We start from the raw sequence: 23,042 nt of genomic DNA, 5'->3' as shown, positions 1-23,042 counted from the left end.
TTTTTTTGTTGTTGTGTTTTGCTCCACTTCTGACTCGTCCGCTTCATCTCCATCAGCAATCAGATCCAGGGGGTGTAGATCTCTCTGACGCGCCTACCCGGGCCCGGGCTAGACATTACCACCAGTATAGGTCCAACAGGCACCGTGACCCACTGTGTTTCTCTGTTATTTTTACATCTCTCATGTCAACTCCTAGCCCTTCTGGATGGCTGGTGAGGCAATTTCTGGCCTAAATTATTGAGCTGCGTGATATCTATTTTCCACGTTGGCGCAGTTTAAAAATGTGTGAGGGTAAATAATTAACAGGCGGCAAATGCATTTTGATAAATCATAATTATTGTGAAGGCAGCGCAAATTGAACCGAGATGGATAGGCTCTGAGAGACTTAAATTAGACCTCCTCACTTCTCCCCTTCACAGCAGATTATAAATAATTGCTTGGAGTAAACCACTCAAGGCACATTTCCAATAAATAAATAAGTCATAGATAAGACAACAACAAATAAGGAAAACAAATATATGAATAATGCAGATTTCTGAGGAATTCTACAGATATATTATTCCATTAGCTTTGAACTCTCAGAAGCATTCCACATCTTTTCCGATGGTATTAAATCTGGCTTTGTTTGATTGAGGGGAGGCAAAAGCATTTTAATCATAAGCTGTAATTCATCAGCATCTCTAATACATGCATCTAATGCACCACCCACTACAGCCACTGTACACATCTCTCAGAGAGCTGCATTAGTGTTTGGACTGTTTCACCCATCTGGCATACCTGATTCCTGCATTATTATTTTGGAGTGTTCAAAAAAAAGAAAACAACAAAAGCAAACCAACCCGGTGTGGCTTCTGCTGCAAGCTTTGAACTGTGGGGATTTTTGTCACACGGTGTAACCCTCCCGTGTCACTGCCCTACCTGGCTTTGCTCACAACAAAGCTGTAGCTGTGCTTTATTCTTCTTTGGCTTGCATGTTATTGATAGTCATGATAAAAATCAGGCACTTTGTCTCAGCTCCATGTGATTAATAGAGTGCATCTTGAGGCTTGATAACACACATACATACACACATGCTCTCTTCTTCACCATATGGACGCACACTCTTTTAGTCACATGTGCACCGAGTAGGAAGATGATGTGCATGCACTGGACCAGCAGAGGTTGATGGTTGGTGCTCTGGTGTAGATTGGCTTCGCGTCATGGTGGCGGCCTTCTTGTCATCCGCATACATGCAGATGACTTTCAGTCCTTCAGTGATCAACAGTGATTAAGTGCTTATTTTTTTTAAATGGCACACCCATAATTGCAACACCTTAACAACCACAGGACAGGCCTTTGAATTGAAATGTCACTTCAGCAATTAAATGCTGCGCACACACCACTGATAAGGCCTTCCTGTCAGTCAACCAACTCACCACACCACCCTTCAATCACTCGGATATTCCAGATTGTACATTTAAACTCGAGCTAGCACACACACACGTACACACACACACACACGCACACACACACACATACACACACACACATACACACTCACACACACTCTCTCCGGCTTCACTCTCAGCAGCAGTTAGCAGTTGTCGCTGTGCTAATTATCTCCCTCAGTTGTTGCACTTTTTAATTTTCACAATTGTTGTTCTTAAGCGGGCAGTGCATATGGTGTTTTGGAAATCCAAAATAGCTGCTTAGCTCCTTGGCTTGGAGTCACATCATTATTTCAGTGCAACTTCCTGACAATTTGGGCCCCGAGTGCCGATTGTTAGGATGCTGGCATTTTGCCTCGGCTGTCAGCAGATCCCATTGTCCTGTGTCAAGAAACCATTAACAAAAAAAAACCAAAACAAAAAAACTGTTCGCTTACTTCCAATAATTTGTGTTTTTCTGAGATTTGAGTGATATTGCATGGCCTTTGGATAGTGCAGTGCTGTGCGAGACAGCGGGGGAGTTCTTTTTGTTATCCAGCTCTGCATTATTTATGAATTTTCATTCCAGGAATGCAGTAGCCCCTGGCACTGTAATGCTCCCCTCTCCCATGGAATCGCTCACACTCTTCCCTTCTGACCCACAAGTTTGTCCACAAAACTCATTTTCCTTAATAAAATTGGGGTCATGAATTAGCGAGAGGACAATGTGAAATGCATCAGAGGTTGTTTATTATATAGAGTACAACACTCAGTGCTGCAGCCAGGCAAAATGTGGCCCGCTGGGAGTTTTTATCCCTCTCTCTCCTCTTCTTCCTCTCTCTCTCTCTGCATATCCATCATATAGTAAGAATGTAATTGCTGGAAAAGCATAAAATGCGTTTGCGTTCGCCACCCGGCTGATAATTTCAAAGTAAAAGCGCTCACGCCAGCCAGCTAATCAGAGTGCTAGACCCCTAGACTTGCAGACACAAACACGCATATACATACACACACACATACGCAGTGTAGACACTTAGAGATGTAACCACTGTACAACTTCAAATATTTACCTTCTTGCTGCAATGCTGCTCCATCCTCAAGAGGAATTGTTTAACAAATCCTGCAGTGCTAATTAACGTTTCCTCTATTCATTCGCCTGTGGTTGGCCTCTGCAGCAAGGAAATTGCCAGCCTGTGATTTTTTTTTCTTTTTTTTGAAAAAAGGAAATACAAAAGCAATATAGTGCTACCAAATTACCCTATAAAAACCTCACATAGTGAGCACATCATTTAGACTTGACAATTCAGGCACTTGGAATAAGAAAGCAGGGTTGGTACCAAAGTGATTACTGCTAAAAAAAAAGCAGTGAATATGAAAATGGTTCAGTTGATGGCTTTGCAGACTCATTAACAGCTAATTATAAAAACAAGATTCATCAAAACAGTTGAACTCTTAGATATTTGGTCGCCATTTATTGATAAATATCACAAAATGTTACTTCAGTAAGTATCATGTATTGTATTTTTCTAGTAACTGACCATTATTAAGAATTCAGTAGTTACGTATTAAGCTTTGAAGATTTTTTTTACTAGTGTGTGTGTGTGTGTCTAAACCAAAACCTGGACCGACAGCAACAGAGAAACAGATAGAAATAGTAACCAAAATCACCTTCTTTGCCAATGCTACACACACATGCACACACACACACACACACACACACACACACACACACACACACACACACACACACACACCTACAGACGCATAGATACAGTATATGCCCGAGGCACTTTCCTTTAAAGTACTCTGCTAAGTCTCAACTGGCATCTCCAGCCCTCTGTTCTCTCTTGTCGTCTTCCATTGGGCTATGGGCAACAGTCAGGAACTATGTACAGTTCCATAACTACTCAGGTGTTATGTGAGATTTGTATGGCAAAAGTGCAATCACAGCCTCCCTTCACACTCCTCCACTTTCATCCTGGTCCCCCTCCTTTCAGATTTCTAGTCTGCACACAGAAGGATCAGAACCACGAGAGGGTGGCTGGTCAAGCCCACTCTACCTCTCTTTAAAATATGAGATTAATTTGTCAAGAGGTGTGCGTGTGTGAAGACCAGCGCTGATGCCACACACCTAGACAGAAATTTGAGATAGAGAAGCTGTCAGAATATTTTTAATTTGAGGACCTAATTTGCGTATTTATGTTGAATTATATTACACACAGGGATACAGCAGACAATCTTTTTCATCGCCGATTAATACATTTTCTTGCAATTTAAAAAAAAAAGAAATTATGGTTCTTAGAATTTGTAGTGATGCCTTTAAATGTCAGCCCAAGAGCCCCAAGCGCAAACATAAAAAAACAACAAGTTAATGTTAGAAGGAGCCATAACCTCGCAATATGGAATATTTTTGCTTGAGTAATTACTTTTAACCCTAGCAGATAAGTGTTATTTCAGTCAATCGCTGAGCTATTTCGGTGTAATTCTTTCTTTCATGACAGTATTTTATTTTCTGATATTGCTGTACTGCAACTATCGTAAAAAATGACAATGCAGTATCTAATGACACACATAGAAAGCACTTCTACATGGACACGCATCCCACTGTAAAATCTTTTATTAATCCAGTCAGCAGACAACTTTAGCAGAAGAAAAATCAATTTTTGTTTCTTTCCCAATTTATTACCACATAAATTGTCCTTCACCTCCAGGTTCACATCTTGGAATTAGTGTCAAAATAATTAAGTTTAAACCAATTATATCATATCCTGCATTTGTTCACACAGAGGACAAAGGGGCAGCTGGCACTGGCTAGCTTATCGCCTGCAGACACGGGAGCCATTAGGAGAGGGTACCGGCTGAAATTGGATGCGTCAGATATGCCGAAAAACTGCGCACGATCCACCTTGAGGGTGAAGCAAACAGCCATGGTTTAGCCAAGTTACTAACTGGAGACTAAGTCGCCTTCACGTCTGCTCCATATTAGCGCACAATGAAGCTCAACAGCACGTCACACACCTACAGTTGCACCTCAAGACCGTGATTAATAACTCAATATGAATGAGTTGCATCAGTAGCTTTGTTGCATGCCCATGAAATGATTTATTTAGCACTATAAAACACAGTGATATTACACTGTAGATCTCTCCGCTAAACGAGTTCATCTATTTCCTGCTGACTGGTAAATAGCCTCATGTGTATCATCAGTAATATTCATAGCTCTACTTTCTAGATGATCATGAATTATTAACTCATAGAAAAGATGAATAGCGCCAAAATGGTGCTTGATGCATCTCTGCTGGAAGCCACATTTTGCACAATGCAATGTACAGTAGGGTACAGTACGGTTGGGTTGGGTGTGTTTTTCACTGCCTTGCGAGGAGGTGAGTTGTTTTCATTGTTCAGGTTTAATTTCAAGGAGGAGACTTGATCCACCGTGAACTCAGGGATGTATTTCAAGCGCGTGCATCATCGCACCAAATTGACTTCTGTCTGTAGAGACACATATTCTTTGCTGATTGCAAGCCAGGATGTCAAGCCAAACTGCACAAAGCAAAGTGATGTGAAAAAAAGGAAGACCAAAAAAACAAGGCAATATGTACTCCAAGAAAACCAGAGAACGGCAGAGCTGCACAGCCATTTTTCATGCGAACCAGACTTTGTACATCACGTTTCCGGACGTAACAATCCCGAAATCTGAAATTTTACCAGATGCGCTCGCGTGTCATCCCCACCTTGGTCTCAAAAAGGAATTGTTTAGGGGGAAAAAATCCTTATTTTGTTCTTGTTAATGTGCTCGGATGACACAGTGATTCATTTGACAGGAACCAAAATGAGAAATGCAAATTGGTGAGGAATGTGCCCACTGCAGATTTTGCCTAACAAATTTTGAGGAAGGAGGAAAAAAAAGGACTGCAGTGGAAAATAAGATGCAGGGTAAATGAAAAAGCAAGGCGGAGGTTTGAGATATCGAAGGAAAAAGTGCTTCAAATGTCTCTCTGCCACTTCCTAACTGTAAATACATTTTACAGTATGTGTGCTATTGATTTCAAATTTATGTGATTTGTTTATCTGGAAATCTGCAACTCTTCTCTTTCGCTGTTACATCTCACTATGGCCTGTCTGTGGGTCTCACATATATATTATAGCCTTTAGGACTGAATACACATTTCTAACAATCCTGCATTCATTCTTGGTGAAAGCTCGAAATTTTTATGTCTGTCTCAGAGCATGGTTAAACAGACTGTCTGCCATAACCTTGAGGCGGATTTATATGTTTATATAAATTGAACAGATGTATAGGTGGGATGTATTCAGCCTATCGCTTCTGTCTTGTCAGCTCACAAAAGAGCATTGCGAGAACGTCGGCTTGTTCCCGACTGAGTCCCGTGGTCTTTGAATAGCTGCTCCTCTCTTTGTTGAGAAGTATTTTCCTGTGTGAGGCTGCTGAATGCCATCCGTGGCCTCGGTCTCTGAGCCGCCAGGAGAATCAGAGTGAAGGTGAGGGCTGAGAAGAGATCTGAGGAGCAGCAGGAGCCCTCTGGACTTTTGCATTGGGAGTGCCACAAAAAAAAAAGAAAGAAAGAAAGAAAGAAAAAGATCTCCTCTTACACGCTCCTTGGTTTTCAGAGGCTGAGAAGCATCAAATTGTAACAGTGCAGACGGAAGATTAGCCCACTTAGCATTCAGAAATCAATCTGCTGGGCTGCTCAACAGCTACTAGTACATCGTTTCGGCTGCTCCTCTGGAGGACTAATGCTCTTTACTCACTCATTTCTCCGTAATCAACAACTTCATGAGTGAGGACGCACAGGAAATACTGTCTAAATCGCAAGTCACCAAATCCAATTTCAGGAATCAATGGCATTGATTTATCAATTAATTTTGCATCCCTAATGCTGCCACTTTGCTTGGCTTTGGGTGTTGGGAGGGTTTTAGCGGTCAAATGCATTATTGAAAGAGGCTTTTTTCCAAGCAGTGGCTGATGCAGAGAGCTTAGGAGGTTGTCACTCATGATGTAAAGCTTTATTTGCAAAGCGAGTTAGTGCGAACAGCCTTTTAGTCCGCCGAGGAGGACAGTGACATGTATTTATCTTGCGAGAGAGGAGGAATATCAAATCTGTTGAATAAGGCTTTGCCTTGTCAGGAATATTGATTAAGTGGTTTTGGGTGGTGTCTCTTGCTCCGTGTGTGTGCGTATTTGCGGTCAAATCCCCGTGTGCCCCTTCAAGTGGATGTGAATACAGTACATGTGTGCTGTTGCATACTTGCATCATATTTTGTGTTTTCTTGTTTGCTCTCCGGCCTTCTAGGGAATCAGCAGAGGGCTTTAGATCAGAGAAGAGCGGAGTGTGAATAGAAAGAAGCAGTGGGGGAGACAAAAAAGACTATGGGCTACCTTAGTCGAGATCTGAAAGGAAGAAAAAAGTCATAACTGTAGTCAAGATATAAAAGAAAGCTTTGAAAAGTTAAAGCTTAGCTACTCCCTCGCTCTAGGCCACATTCAGAGAGCATGAATAGTGTAGGACCTTATGGATTTCTCCACACTGCTCAGGCATGAAGCACTGATGTGGGATTTGAGCCATGTCCACTATAAATAGTCAAATGGCCCAGGTTGGTCCTGACAGCTCCTGACAGCTCCTGACAAGGGCCGATCTGCTCCGTGAGCGGACGCACGCAGACTTTATTTCCTGCTTCTTGGTCATGCTCTCATTCTAACACGGGTGGGAATACAACAAGGATTTGCAGGGCTACACGTGTCACCTATACGACTTGCTTTGCACATGAAGCAGATGCATTAACCTTGGGTTATACGGTGTGCGGAATAATGAGGGCGTACGGTGAACCGGAGGCTGAATGGTGAAAGACACTGCGACGACAACACAGGAACAGCAAGCGGGGTTCGCACAATGCTGCCTTTGCTGAGAAGGCCAGTGAAGACTGTTGAGCCTCTGTGGCATGTGGGTGTTCAAGTGTGCTGTTTGTCAGCTAGCGTGAAATGCTATAAGAACTTGTAGGCGCAAGGGCACTGAGTGTGTGTGTGTGTGTGTCCGTCTGTGGATGATTGTCAGTGTGTGTTTCATCTTCAAACCCAGAAGCTAATAAAGTCTGTATGCTGAGGTTTATGTGTCCGAGCATGCGTATGTATATATATATATATTTATATATATTTATATGTGTGTGTGTGTGTGCTTGTGTGCTACAGTATGTGTTCTGCTGGTAAATTCGGCATTAGCAGCAAGAGATTTCAGGCTTGGTCAGCTATGAAAGCACAACTACGTGACAAGAGTGCTGCTGCCGCCCACAGATAGCTAGCCCTTATCCACTAATTAAAACCCTCTATCACTCCATGTCTCACTTGGCAATCTCTCTATCCTTCAATGCTCCCCATTTTCATAGTGAAATCTCTCCATCTCTTATTATCTATCCATCACTCCCCTTATCCTTGTTCGCCGTTCATCCCTCCCTCCCTCCTCTCAGCGGGAGCCGAGGGCTCCCAGTGGGTGGTGCACTCTTTTGTTGTGTTGTGGGTGGTTTAGGTATAACAGGGTCCTGTGGGTCCTTCAGGGCCGCTCGTCATCGTCGTCCCTGTCATATGCCTGAGGAACCGTGGTGGTGCTAACGAATGGAGAAGATAGCTTTTTAAGCCCTATCCCCCCTACACGCACACACACACACCTCCTCCTCCCATCTCTCCATGCAAACAGCCACAAACACACACAGGAGGCACACACACACACAGAGACAAATACACCCTCGCTTTAGCAGAAGCGCTCTCTCTCTGACAGCTCACTGTTTACTCCCGTAGGACCTGTAGCCTGGATCTGCATTTGCAGCTACAGACTGTGCCTCGATTGCTTCTGATGATTAAGCCATTGTAATGGTAGACAAAATGAAAACCTGCAAACAGCGACAGGATTGTCATAACTTCACTTTGGAGCATCTGGGGCGATAAGTCTATGCTGTGGCATGAATATATTTTCTCAAGGTTCCTCATCGTCATTCCTGCGACTCGCCGGGCCTGTTTAGCGAGCAGAATTAGCTTGTCTCTGTGCAAACAAGCTTCAAGGAAACGTATAAAGGCTAGAGCTAACAAAGAAACTAGCTTCCTACTCACATGGGGTCTCCGGCCTGTTATGAAAATATGAGCCTTCTCTGCATGTAATCCTGGAACGATACTGTATCAATAATCTGAGGACTAATATGGTTGGATGCCACTCTGCTCTCCCCGTCCTCCTTGTTTATTTACCAGTTTGAAACTCAATTTCACTGCCTCTGCCTGGCCCCAATCCTCTCTCTGCCTCATTCTCTTTTTCCATTTTGCATGCTCTCTCTTCTTTTTGCTTCATGACTTCAGCACATTCATTTGAGATTGGGAAGCGTAAATCGGTTTTGACTTGTCCTCATGGTCCTTGCCTTTTCACATGACAATCTCGGCCGTGCTGTTTGTGTTATCGTCGCTGCTGTTGGACATCTGAGGGACCCCGCCCCTCCAGAGGAGACTCGGAGCGTAAATCCTGTTTAAAAGCAAGTTGTGTATGTGAGCCTCGATCACTTCTCTAAGCAGATTTTGTCCATGGCTGCACTATTTGAATAAATAGACAGATAGGACGGAGGATCAAGTGGGTGAAGGGTCCCATTAGATATTATTGCATTTGTGTAGCCATGGATTATCACTCCCGTGTCACTGTGTGTGTGTGTGTGTGTGTGTGTGTGTGTGTGTGTGTGTGTGTGTGTGTGTGTGCGTGCGTGCGTGCGTGTGTGTGTGTGTGTGTGTGCGTAAGAGGGATTGATAAGAAATAGAAAAAATGGCTAGTGGCAGTGGATAAGCACTGGAAGGGGATAACAAAGCAACATGATGCTTGTGTTGTACTCAGTGTTGTCACTTTGTATTAGTTTGGTAAATAAGGAGGATGTAGTCCCCACATACTGAATCAACACTGATGCTACCTATGAATTCTCTGATTTGTACCAAGCTGCTCAAATAAAAATGATAGGTGCACTTTGAAAACGTCAAATTTCAATGGGAAAAAGTCGTGCTGGATATTTATACTGATATGGATGAGTAATGTGTTAGGAATGAAAAGATGACACGTTGTTTGATGGAAATGAAAATTATCCACCTACAGAGGGCTGAATTCAGAGAAACCCCCAAAATCAAAGTGAAAGGCTAGTCCATTTCCTTGAAATTTCATTGTAACAACTCAAAATGGTCCCCGGCAGTTTGTATGGCTCTCACATGCATCCTTGATAATGTGAGAACTCCTAATGAGATGATGGATGTTGTCCTGGGGGATCTCCTCCCAGATCTGGACCAGAGCCTCACTGAGCTTCTGGACAGTTTGAAGTGCAACCTGGCAGCATCCGTGGACCAAAACAAAATTTCCCAGAAGGGTTCTACTGGATTTGCTCAGGCGAGCATGGGGGCTAGATCATTTTGATCATTTCCTTCATCCTTCAGGAATTGCCTCCAGACTCTCACCACATGAGGCAGAGCACTGTCATCCACCAGGGCGAACTCGGGACCCATTGGACTGACGTAGGGTGTGATAATGAGTCCAAGGATTTCATCATGATACTTAATGGCACTCATTGTGTCATTGACTAGCCTGTAGAGGTCTGCGTGTCCCACCATGGATATGCCTCTCCAGGCCTTCACCGACCACCAAACCAGTTATCCTGAATGATGTTACAGGCAGTATAAAATTCTCCAAGGCTTCTCCAGACCCTTTCATATCTGTCACATGTCCTCAGGGTGAACCTGTTCTCATCTGTGAATGGCACAGGGTGCCAGTGGTGGACCTGCCAATTTTGGTATTCTATGGCTAATGCCAGTCAGGCTCCACAGCACTAGAGAGTGAGCACAGGGCCCACAAGAGGACGAGTTCCTCAGGCCACTCTCATGAAGTCTGTGTCAGATTGCCTGGTCAGAGACATTCACACCAGTGATCTGCTGGAGGTCATTTTGTAGTCAGCAGCGCTCATCCTACTCCTCGTTGCACAAAGGAGCAGATACCAGTCCTGCTGATGGGTGAAGGACCCTCTACGGCCCAGTCCAGCTCTCCTATAGTAACTGTCTGTTTCCTGGAATCTCTTCCAGGCTCATGAGACTGTGCCACCCTGGAGGAATTGGACTATCTTCGCAACCTTTGTAGGGTCCAGATATCACCTCATGCTACCAGTAGTGACACTGACACTAACACTATCAAAACTAGTGAAAAAACAGAAAAGATTAGGATAAAAAAAAATGTCAGTGTCCTCCACCTGTGAAACCATTCCTGTTTAGCTGGTTGTTTCCTTGTCGCTCCTTTAGTGCACCTGTTGTTAAATTCATTGACACCAAAGCAGCTGAAACTGATTAACAACCCTCTCTGCTACTTACTGACCAGATCAATGTCCCAGAAATTTAATCAACTTGATGCTCTACTCTGATTAAAAGGTGTTCTTTACATTTTTAAGCAGTATATTTTGCTGTACAATCAAGTAGACTGTATTAAACAGGGGTCGGCAACCTGCAGCTCCGGAGCCGCATGCGGCTCTTTAGTCCTTTTAGTGCGGCTCCGCGTGGTTTGGGAAAATAAATTATTTTTTTAAGTAATTAGCTGAAGTGTATTTTATTTATGTTAGTTCTTTTTTAACTTGTAGTTCTAAATTGGAAGATTATTGTGATATTGAAATATAAATATAAAATGATATTCTATAATTTTTTTGATCACTCAAAATAAGCGTCACACTTGCGGAAGCCGGTGTAACTGCAGAAACGCCGTGCATTTATCGAGACTTTCAACCCCAGGTAGACAATTCTGGATCTTCAGATCCACATTATGTCAGCAGCTCCACCGTGAACTATGTTAAAAACAAACACCTTACAGTCCTGCATAAAGATGAAAGTGACTTCGTACAGCCCCGATCTGCAGACGCTGTGCGCAGAGGTTCAGGAGCAGAAGTCCCATTGTAAACATATCACGGCAGACCCGACGATGTTTGCATGAACATGCTTTTCAGCATCCCTTTATTGACCACTTTTCACACACGGTTGCTGTACGCATACAGCCGGTGTTAAAGCTCACAGCCCGACACACACCAACACAACAGCATAGAGAGCACAGACGTTAAGGCGGCGAGGTGCGATTGCGGGTGCCGCTCAGGTGCGTCCGCCTCCCCTGCAGCGGCACTGCAGACCACGCCCCGCCACACACATTAACCAGGTAAAATACATATTTAGGCAGAATATTGCAAATATTTATTTTTCATTTTTCAGCAGCATAGTGCTTTTTTTTTCCCAATTATTTTTTTAAAAGTCAGGTCAAGGCTCCAAAAGCCCAAAGGCGATATAAGGCTGGCGGCTCTCAAGAGTTTTTGTTTGCTGGATCATTTTAGTTCAGCTGGGTTCTTTTTTCTTTTGTTATATTTCTTTAAGAGTTCAAAATGTGTTAATTACATAAATAAAATGTAATTTTCTCTGTAGCACTTCATGGATTTAAGAAACACGCCTTAGTTGTTCACACAAAGCATAAAGGTAAAAAAAACAATATATACAGTGTTATCTTCATTTTAGATGTCAAAAAGTATTTGTGGCTCCCAGTGTTTTCTTTTGCGTGGAAATCGCGTCCAAATGGCTCTTTGGGTCTTAAAGGTTGCTGACCCTTGGTATAAAAGATGGTAGTAGTCAACAACATACCTAACGTGAAGTCTCCAACATAGCTGGTGCAGTCTTGACTTTCTGGAGCTCGCATTGACCATAATTATACAAATTATACCATCAGTGCTAAGTAAAACACAAATAAAATACTTGTACCTATCAAAACTGGAACACAAAGTTTGTGGATGAGCTGTACCACACAAAGCATCCAGATGTCTGTCAAAGAGGCCACGCCCCTAACTTTAAAACCTAATAAAAAAAAAGAAAACATAATCCTTGATAGCTGCAGAGATGCAAAAAAATTATCTATGGGAAAAAAAAAGATTTTTGTTCCAGACTGTAATCCCAATAATTTCCTCTTTAAAGTTCAGCATTTTTAACATTGAAGACTACGGAGATTGACTCACTTTTAGAGCCTGCTTCAAGTGAACTGTGAATTTTGGCATCTCTACTTTGGCTTCCTTTTTCAGCCTCCAGGGTTGCTGTTTGTGAAATAAAGACAGTGATTGTGGCTGCTTTTGACACACTGAAAAAGCTCAGTGTTCATTTCAAACAGATATTGATAATGTACCTCCAGGGTCAAGGCCTATAATCTCCTTACCGATGAAAACATTAACAACCATGAAGAATGCAAAAATGAGATATTTCTGGCTGCCAGAACTGCTCAAACTAAATTCAAAGTTATACTAAATACATAGCTCCTCCTCCTAAGATGCAGGCTGCTTGATCACCTTAGCAACAGCCCATATGTTTCCCATATTGTTTGTGTCTATCTAACAAGTTAGAATAGATTTTCTATTTCTATTTTATCACTGCTTTCCATTCATAGCAGAAACACGTTTATTATGCTATTCACAGACGAATAAGAGATTCGAGCGATATGCACATTGTCAGTGCATAAAAATATTCACCCATAATCGATTTGTGACACATATCTTATAGCTTATACGTTTTTTTTACAGTCTACCAGTCAGTCTGTCTTTGCATTTGCAATCAGACTATGATCATTTTTAGTAACTGGCAGTATGGTGATACAATGAAGCACTTAGCTTAACAAATGCACCGTGTAGTCCCGTGTTCTACAAGTGTATAAATAAATGATGAGAGATGATACAAACCTTGTAAGGAAGGTCTGAAAGAATCCCATATTAAAAATTTACTCTAGCACGGAGCTAATTATAACAACATCTTTGGACCTTTTCAGAGCAATTGTGCTTGTTCTCTTGGAAGAGTTGCCAGTAGCTGAGCCAATGTGCCCACTCTGCCCCAAGGTGGTTATTCCTCAGCTGTGAATCTCACCTGGTGTTGAGCTCAGGTGGCACATGCTGACTTGTCCTAGAGAACGCCCCTGTGTCTTGTTTGAAACAAGCTTGGCTCTAGGAAACAATCTCCAGGGTTCAACATCAAAACCGAGAATCAACCCCCCTAATGGGCACCCTACTGTGGGCTAGAATTAGCAGGAATAACCCCCGCCAGCAGGCTTACTTCTCTAAACGCAGGAGCCTCGAAGGACGAGGTGGAGGGCGGAGAGCGCGCGAGGCAGGGGAAGAGCGGGGAGGAGGGAAAGCAGAGGTGGACCGGTACAAGAAAGAGGGAATTATACATGTCACATACAAGCGCAACTACATTTATTAGGAGCAATGTTCGCTACACCGTCTGTGCGAGTTCAAACGCGCGGCGGAGGAACAAGATGATGCCCCTTTGTGCCGCGTTGCAGTCTTTCATTTTCTGTGTAAATGTAAGACAGACATAAAACGGGACAGAGAGCCTCTGTAGAGACAGACAGCAGTCAGTGCCTGAAGCAAGCTCAGAGCTCACAGGGTAATGTATACTCGCTCCTCACCGTACCAGAGAGAAGGTGACACCAGTCAATCCCGTTCTGACAGGGCAGCTGAGATAATAGCGGGCTTTGATTCCTTGCAATAACTTCTGCCAATCAAAATGAAAGGCATCGTAATTGCAGAGAGAACCACAAGCATGCGTGCGTGCGAGTGAGTCCGGAGAAGCTTACTGTACGCTACTGTACGGACTGAGAAGTGAGATAATTGCACAGAAAATGCTCTTGTGCACTTTAAAAGGCCCTGTTGTGCTTAAAGGGGGAAAGATGGATGCAAGCAAAGGCTAGTGTTGAGCTTTTAGGGTGGGGGTATGTGCAAGATGAATGCGCGAGTGACTTGGCCCATTTTTTGACTGTTTGCTGTCAGAGGTCAGTGGGTGGTCTGCATGTGTGTGTGTGTGTGTGTGCATGCGTGGAGGGGATGAGGAGGGTGAGTGCAAGGCCAGGCTAGGGAGGCTTTCAGGTGGAATAAAAGCGTTACTGCAGTGGTAGAAAGGTCAGCTGTAAACTTGTATCAGGCGGGTGGTGATCACCCTATGCCGCAGATCTCTGAGGTATTGAGCAGGCACGCTCTAATGGCTTTGATATATGGACTACAGGACTCCCTGAAGAGGTCAATACCATAGCACTTTGTCTCTATGAGCAATGACCCTCTCAAGCTCCATTTAGAAGCTTTATAACTGCAGGAAATAGGCTGGAAAGGCCTCGAGCAGGGCACGATGAAAGAGAACTAATATGAATGAAGTATTTTCTAATCACTTCTTCTGTGCTCTAATCGTCGTCCCAATCAATCATTAGTTTGGCGGTATAAGTATATAGCGATGGACGTTATCGGAAGCAGATTTTGATGTGGTTGAAAGAAGAACAAGAGAATCGGAGCTGAATAGAGCCAAAAGAGCTGATTTATCATTACTCCATTCGGGAGGGCAATGACACTGTAAAGACTGGCTTCTAATAGCATTTCATCATTACTTCAGAATCTGGTGAGTCACAACGTTTAATGAGAGTGAGAGACACGGCTCTCAGCGACAAATTTGTAGATTTATTCGTAGCTTGTCAATGCTCGTCTGTAAAAGAGAGATAAAGCTTAAAGTAGCGAGAGGAAAAATAGAAACCGCAAGTGACAGAACACTAAGCTTTGCTTTATTTGGGCCAATTTCTCTTCAAACACGTGCGGACATAATGGCTACCATCGTGGTCCCTTCTGCGCGTATTGATTTGGAGCTAACCTTTGGTGTGAAATATGAAAGAAGCCAAATGCTGTTTATGAATGTCTGCTGTAATTGGAATGAGCAGATGTTGCAATACTGTTCCACTGTGTTCAATAATAGACTTTTGCGCTATTTTTCTCCTCTGCCCCTGTCCGTTTTATCCCCTGTTTCCTTTCATTTTCCACCGCTGGCCCATTCTTCTTTCTCCCTGCTGCCCTTTTCCCTTCCTCGCTGTTTCTACCCCATTGCCCTGGTCTCACCCACCTCGCCTTCTTCCAGACTCTGTGCTCTGTGCTGTGGCTGTGCTGAGTGACTAAAGTGGAGCCCTGCGAGCCATGGAGGAGATGGACAGCAAACCCTACCAGCCGTTGTCTAAGGGGCGCCATGAAATGGAGATGTCCTACACCAGCTCATCCGACGAGAGTGAGGATGGGCGCACCCATCACCGCTCCTACACATCACGCGAGACCCTGCCTGACTACACACACGAGCTTCGCCTCACCCTCGGTTCACATCGGGAAAGGCAGAGCAACTACAGCCAACCCCAACAAGGTACAAGGTCACGCTTATCATGCTATCAGGGCATGCTTAGGCTGGATATAGTTACCTTGAAATATACGTCCGCGGTTGCAAAGATACTGTATGTGTACTCAAATGGATACTGGCACCAACAGATAGGCAGACACACTCATACGCGCGCGCACACACACACACACACACACACACACACACACACACACACACACACACACACACACACACAGAGAGGTCTTTAAAAAGACCTCTGTGAATTACCTATTACAGTCCACAATGAGCCAGAAGGACAGTCGGAGGCAGCCAATTACCTCTTCTCCACGGAGGTGATATTTCTCTCCCACAGCTAAACTAGGTCAACCCCAAACCTCTCTGGCCTCACCTGGGGTGGAACACCACCCTTCATTACACACACACACACAGATACTGACACGGGCAGACAGAGGCACGCATACATGCACACACGCTTGCATATACGCGCGTGCACACACCCCGACACGTACACACCGAAAAATTTCTTCCCTGTTGGTGACAGGAGGAGAAATGGGCCAGCATGCGCTGTGATGGATGGCCTTTATGCAGGTCATGTGTGGTGTTAAAAGAGAAGCAGCGCCTCATCGGGAGCACGCCACTGTGCAGGGTTCATGGTGATCAATAGATACTCTTTCCACTACCTCAACCTTGTGCTCCTCTGCAAGACCTACCCACCATGCTAACAAGCGACATTAGCCATTCATAACGGTTACAACTCCTGACAAGTGGCCCGCTCCAGGGATTTCATGGTTTGAATGCCACCTGCTATGGATTTTGTCATCCTGTTCGTCCATACGGCAACCTGTCAATGGCCATTAGTCATAATGATGCTGCCTCGATATATTCCACGACACTGCGGTGTCAAAAGAGCACTTGCACTTGCCTTTTTCAGCAGTTACTCGCCTTTCTGTTTCCATAACAAACAACATCCCCTGCCATCAGTGTCATATGGTAAGGTGCACGAGACCCCCCCAAAGCAGCCTTTCAAATGTCAATGGCAGCCGGTTCTGCAAAGCACATCTGTTCATCTTTGGGCCACAGAGTTATATATAGTATACCCTACCAAAGTAACCAACTGTTAAGGGGGGACATTGCCTCCAGTGACATTTTTAATGGATTACGGTGTTCGTGACAAAGATCAGCCAATTCGTTTCTCATTTAATTCCCCACCCATGTTCTTCATATTTTCCTTCATCTTTTAAGCCTCCCCATCTTGCCCTCTCCTCCCGTTCCTTCCGGTTCCCATCCTTCCTTTTCTTTTTCCCACGTGTTTCACTATCCACTAATATTACAAATTCCTCTCTCTTTCCATTTAATCCCACACCACCTCCTTTCTGCGCTGCACCTGTCTGTGCTAAGCCTGTTTACTTTGGACCGATACTGTTGATAGATGGTTAGATAGACAGCCAGGTCCCCAGCGACGTGACCATTTTACAGAGCTGAAAAACAAATGACCAAAATAATTACATTTTTTTCCCCTACTAATGGATGCTAATTAATTCGTGCTTTTTCAGCATGCTGTTTAGAAAGCCAGAAATGCATCACAGTTTAAATATTTGAATTAAGTAAGAATCTGATTATTTATGAACCTTTTTCCAACTAATTCATTTCACATTCTTGCAAAATACCTTCTGATGACACCAAATAGACAAAACCAGAAGTTCTCTGTAAATTGCTCTGTTATTAACATACATATACATAAACATACAAGGTTCCTGCCAACTCTTATACTAAAAAGAGCCAAAAAATAAACAAATAAATAAAAGGGCTGCGCATGATCCCAGCCGATCACACAGAGGGGCAATGTACGTGCCCCGAGTTCATTAGGTTTACAAAGATTATTGCTAAGCGTGCACAATAACAATTAAAAGTGTCTCGGGGGGGTTCTCGGAATTTCTCTCCTTTTAGAGAGACTTCAGGTAGTTAATCAAACCTAATCTGTAATTAAGAATAGATTTTAAAAAGCGAGTGGCCGTTTAGAATCCTCAATTAACCTAACCCCAATAAATGCACGTCTTTGGACTGTGGGAGGAAGCCGGAGAACCTGGAGAGAACCCACGTAAACATGGAGAGAACATGCAAAGTCCACACAAAAAGACTCCGGCCACACGGCGGAGTCAAACTCAGGACCTTCTTTCTGTGAGGCAACAGTGCTACAGTCCCAACGTGGACTCTATATATGACCCCAAGTTTAATTACATATTTGATTGAAAGCGTTAGAAATACTTTTTTAAATGTGTAAGCTCTTAACTCAAACAGAGAAAGAAACACAAGGCTAAAATTTGGGATCCAATTCAGGGATTTTTTACATCATATTCAGACTACTTTCTTGTGATTGTTTTTACCCAGACTGGTTGGCAAATAATGATTTTTGCTCATGACAGGTACTTACGAGATTGGAAGAAAGCACAGTAATATAAAACAGTCACATAAATTGTCCGGAGGCCTGAGCGGGTGACTGTAATGGCAGGAAATGGGAAGTTCTTCAAAGAAAAATATTGTCGCTCTAATCACTTCCACCCTCGGCCTCTTGTTTTATCATAAATATGTTTCAAAACAAAGCGGTTAGACAACTTTTCAGTTTGCAGTCAATCCGTGTTTGTTGCTACTGGGAAATGGCCAATTTGCTTCCAAATTGCCCTCTTGCAGCCAATTTGAGCTAAACAGTAGTGTGTAGTGGTGACCAATCTTTGGCTGCTTTAATTCCAGCAGAACAGTATGTGAGCCAGACTTGGTCTTGACCCCATCAAACAGGCACAGCAGGACACATCGCTGGTCAATGGAGTGGTCAACAGGACTGCGGCTTTTATTGAAACACTGCGGTTCATGTTCAGAGGACCTGACCTAACACGCGTATTAGCTGCGCTAAGTGAGAAGGAAGGGAAGTGTTTCTTTCCTGTGTTCTCAGAGGGGCCTGCGGTACCAGGCTGCTATCTGTATGGATTTCAATTGATGCCCTCATTTCTTCACAATTACATCAGTTCCTTCACTTCCACTTATACATTCTAAACAGAAAACTCATGTGGTGAGAAAGAAAATTTACTCAACTGCCTCTACAGGAAAAAAAAAAAGTAGCACTCAATTGAATTGAATTGAATTGAAGTGTAACCAGAGGACTAACACAGTATATCTGATGTTCTCAGATAACAGGTTGATGCTCGGGATTGGAGGGCGTTCTAATACCTGAAAGCATATGAGGCTCAATTTTTCCCTCAGTCTGAGTCAATATTAATAAGGTTTGATCTTTATCTGATCTCTTCACCCCACCAAGGAGAATATAGATGAGATCAGTGCTCTGTTTGAGCAGCAGTTCAATACATCTCGAGCTCAATAACACACATCAGGCAGCCTGAACAGGATATAGCCTAACTGCAAATGGTTAAGAAAAATTGAGGCTGGCATTTTGATTTGGACCTCTGCTAAAAAAAAAGAAGAAAAAAAAACTTTTAATAAATGCTTGCTCAAATAACAGCCTGCCTGTTGGAATAATTTGGGAGGTGTTTGCTGTTTGGCTTGTAAATGCCTGTCTCTAGCAAACACCTGGTCAGCTTAGTCGTTGAAGCAAATAAAAAACACACGCCAGTATTAGAGGCTTTGCAGTTCTTTGGCTGTGCGAGCTCATTTTGCATGTCTCCCCTCCCTCCCTCCCTCTAGATTTAGACTTCTGTAAGGCCGGGCAGTTGAGGAGCCCAGACTTTCACATCCACCAACAGCAGCAGCAGCAGCAGCATCAGCAGCATCAGGAGGAGGAAGAGGAAGTGTTGTGCTCTGGACCGACCGGGCACGTCCACAGCCACGGCTACTCCCTCGGCGTGGGTTCGGACGTGGACACGGAGCCGGAGGTGGACCCGTCTCCCGCTCACGGCCTGCAGCACATGTGGATGCGCGGCCTCAAGTCTGAGCAGAGCTCCTGCCTCACGAGCCGCGCCAACTCCGCCCTCTCTCTCACTGACACCGAGCACGACAGGAAGTCTGAGCCTGACAATGGTGAGTGGGGAAAAAAACGCTCTCTTCTTACTCGTTAATGGGATTGTCCATCAGCAGTGGAGATCGGCTTGGCAGATAATTTAGTAGCACACCTTTGATGATTTTCTTTTCTACAAGCAAGGAGAATGCAGCATGTGGTGAAGTGAGATGGTGTTTCACATCCTACACTTATAGCCTCATTATAGAAAAGAGTAGAAAAAAACCTGTCTCATCAATAAACGCAAAAGAAAAACAACCCCTAACATTCTTCTTTTTTTTGAGATTTAAGTTACACCCCTGGGCAATTGCGTGATTGAAACTCTCAGTGTTTGAACTAAAGCTAATGCTTAAGTTCCTCTTTCTTTGAAGGCTATTTGATGTGACTAAATAGAGTAAATGTACTATTGGTTATTTAGTCTCTGAAGTGAGCTCTTATTGAAGGTGAAGCTGGGGTTGACTCTGAGCTCAAGGAAAGTCCAGTGATGAACATCCACAGAATATGAGTTGGAAAAAGGATTGGAGATTTTGGATTAAAGGAATTGTAGCGGTCCCATGTCTACAGTGCCTGACTGGCTGCCTGAGGGCAGCTGACAACCGCCTCTGTGGGAAGACTCTAGCCTAGAAGGAAGGAGAAGTTGAGAGGCAGGCGAGGTGGGGAGGGGGGGAAGATATTGGGCCAACTAGAGAAAAGCCTGGGATGGTGCCAGCTATCTGTCTTGCGCTGCTGGGCTTGGCTGGGCTCCCTGCAGATGGAGAGTTAGTTAGAGGTGCACGCAAACAAAGACAGAGCTCTCCAACCCGTCCCCAAGGGCACTGTCTGTTTATGTGCCGCAAAAAAGGTGGAACGTATTCAGTGGCTAAGAAAAGGAAGGGTGATGGAGAAAAAGAGAGAGGGGGAAGGAGAAGGGGCAAGCAAAAAATGCAAATGAGAGAATAGAAATGGTAATGTAATGGTATAATTAGAATGAGAATAAAAGGGAATGAGTGGTTGAGGGTAAAACAGGTGAAGGAGACGCTAGTTTTAAGTGAGTGCTAGACAAAGATGGTGAAAGACTGGGAAGACAGAGGAGAGAGCGAAAAAGGAGCTAGAAAGGTTTTGGGATGCTTGGGAATAGCTGGTGCACTGGACAGGAAGTCAGCGTCACTGAAAATGAGTGTAAGAGAGAGTGGGAATGCTTGCAGCAGTACACAGTAATCAATTTGTGATGGCTGTGTGCATATGGTCCAAAGATATTACCATTTCAGATGAGGGACTCTGTCTTTATCCGGGGTCAGAATTAAAACTGCAAAAAGAAAAAAGGTGGAGGCAGCTTTGAATGCAGCAGACAGCAGGGAATAAGGATGGATGAAGTCACAGACGTAAGAGGGGAGGATTAAAATGTTCAAAGTGTTGGGCTTTGCTGCTACAGTGCGCCAGGAAAGCTGGTTTATGTGTGGATTTCATGTGTCACATGATGATGTAATGCATGTCCTGTGGCTCTCTCTCCAAACTTTTCTCAAGAACACGCTCTCCCCCCTTTTCACTCACACCTATGCTCCTCTGCTGCGTCCGTATCCTTTTTACTTGGCAACCTTATTCCCTCTCCACCACCGGCAGCAGCCCATTTATTCTTATCCTCTTCCTGTCCATCTCTCTCTGAGACATGGCCAGGTGTGTCCATGCGTGGCATCCTCTAATAGGAAATGTATTATGGATGTCACATTTCTCTCCATCAGCACGACAAAGTCTTACACACCCCTCTGTTCCCGGCGATAATGAAAGTTAGAGGCACTCGCAAAAAGATGTTGGCGTGAAGGGGCTGAAATCAAAAAGCTAACGTCCCTGCCAAAATGAAAGTGCATTTTAAGTCGGCCCGACCTTGCACTCCCTTTGTCTTCAGAGCTCACCCCCCCCCAAACCTATTAATGATGTCAGCTTCAAACTGGCAGGAATCCTTTTGTTCCTGGTCTGATTGAAGCTGACAAGTCAATTTAGTCCCCGTGTGTGTGTGTGTGTGTGTGTGTGTGTGTGTGTGTGTGTGTGTAGGTGTGAGAAAATAGAGAGAGGGCTCGACAGATTAAGAAAGAGTAAAAGAAAAGGAGATTCAGCTTGTGTGTGAAGCCACATTTGTACAGACGTCTATCTTTATTCTCTTTCATGTTTGCCTGTGTGTGTGGGAGGCTGTGTGGTGGGGGGGGGTGTGTCCAACTGTGACACCTCCCTTGAGGAAGGCTGCAGGCATTTTCGAGCGCCAGTCAGACCTGCTGACAAACTCAGGGAAACATCAACACCCCGAATTGACGACAGTTCATCGCAAGAACAGAGGAGATTGGCAGTAGAAAGAAAGTGTAGTTCAGCTGGAGTTTACTGCTGGGAGATGCACACACACGTACACGACATGGACAAATGTATGTGGACAACCAGGTGTCAGTCTAAAATTATGGGCTGCAGTATACTTTTATCTGGGAAAGCATTACATAAGACTTGGAAACCTGGAGTGGTAGTGAACACTGATTCTAAAGTAGTTCATCCCAAAAGGAGCTGGCTGGGAATGCTCCGGAGTGAGTGACCTGAAGGTGTACCAACTACAGGTTAGTGAGAAAACATACGTGTTACGATAACAAATCATCAGAAAGACGATAGTTGTATTGCAGAATAAATGGATTGGACAATAAAACTGACTGAAGGAGTTCAGGCCTCGGGTGGCCAGCATGCAATAAATCTTTTGACTTGAGCTTGTAAACTGTGTAAGTCTGAGTGTGACAGCTCGTGTAAGTGTAGCAAAGCTAAGGAATCCATTTGATTGTTTATGTTTTTAGGTGTATATATGAATAATTTAGAATGCCATCCCTGTTGTGCTGCATGCATAAATGTGCACAAAACAAATCTTTGGCTTTGGTGATGCACGTATCAGTCCTCCCTCTGTAGCTGCAGGGATTTATAATATTAATAAACCTAGAGGGAAGACTCCCACATTCAGCTGTAAGCAACAGACTAAGTCCAGTCATGCTCACTAGTTCTATTTTTGTGGACTTGAAATCAAAGTGAATCAGGCAGAACTGTGGTCAAATGAAACACACACACACACACACACACCTCCTTAGTTTCAGGGGCTCTGTAAATTTTATAGACTAGATTCTGCAGCTTTAGTCCCGTGTGCGGGAGAAATCCTGTTTAACCTATTACAAATATTTTTTTCAGATATTACATATCGGTATCTGTCTGATACTGACGTAAATTACTGGATATGATATCGGAGAGAAATAAAAAATGTAATCCGATCCATTAAATATCAAAAAAAGCACCTCACAAAACTTGCGACACTGCGTAACTCGGCTCATAACCGTAGCACGTCAGAGCAGTGTGCTCCCGTGATAGAGCGGCTGTGTGTATTTGTAGCTTCGCTACCAAACCAGCATTTCATCTCTGAGGA

General features: G+C 43.8%; 1 protein-coding gene across 1 annotated transcript in view; it reads left to right on the top strand.

Moving 5' to 3' along the window:
* Nucleotides 1-23,042, top strand: part of tenm1 (teneurin transmembrane protein 1) — a 190,295-nt gene that overhangs the window by 938 nt on the left and 166,315 nt on the right. The window contains exons 2-3 of the mRNA XM_084941232.1: nt 15,376-15,648; nt 19,318-19,650. Coding sequence (XP_084797358.1) covers nt 15,432-15,648; nt 19,318-19,650 — 550 coding nt within the window. The 5' untranslated portion in view covers nt 15,376-15,431. The remainder of the gene's footprint in view (nt 1-15,375; nt 15,649-19,317; nt 19,651-23,042) is intronic.

Source organism: Perissodus microlepis, chromosome 2 (assembly GCF_051167445.1).
Source record: "Perissodus microlepis isolate ML-2025 ecotype Zambia chromosome 2, ASM5116744v1, whole genome shotgun sequence".
NCBI classification, from domain to species: domain Eukaryota; kingdom Metazoa; phylum Chordata; class Actinopteri; order Cichliformes; family Cichlidae; genus Perissodus; species Perissodus microlepis.
This window is presented reverse-complemented; position numbering and strand designations above follow the sequence as displayed.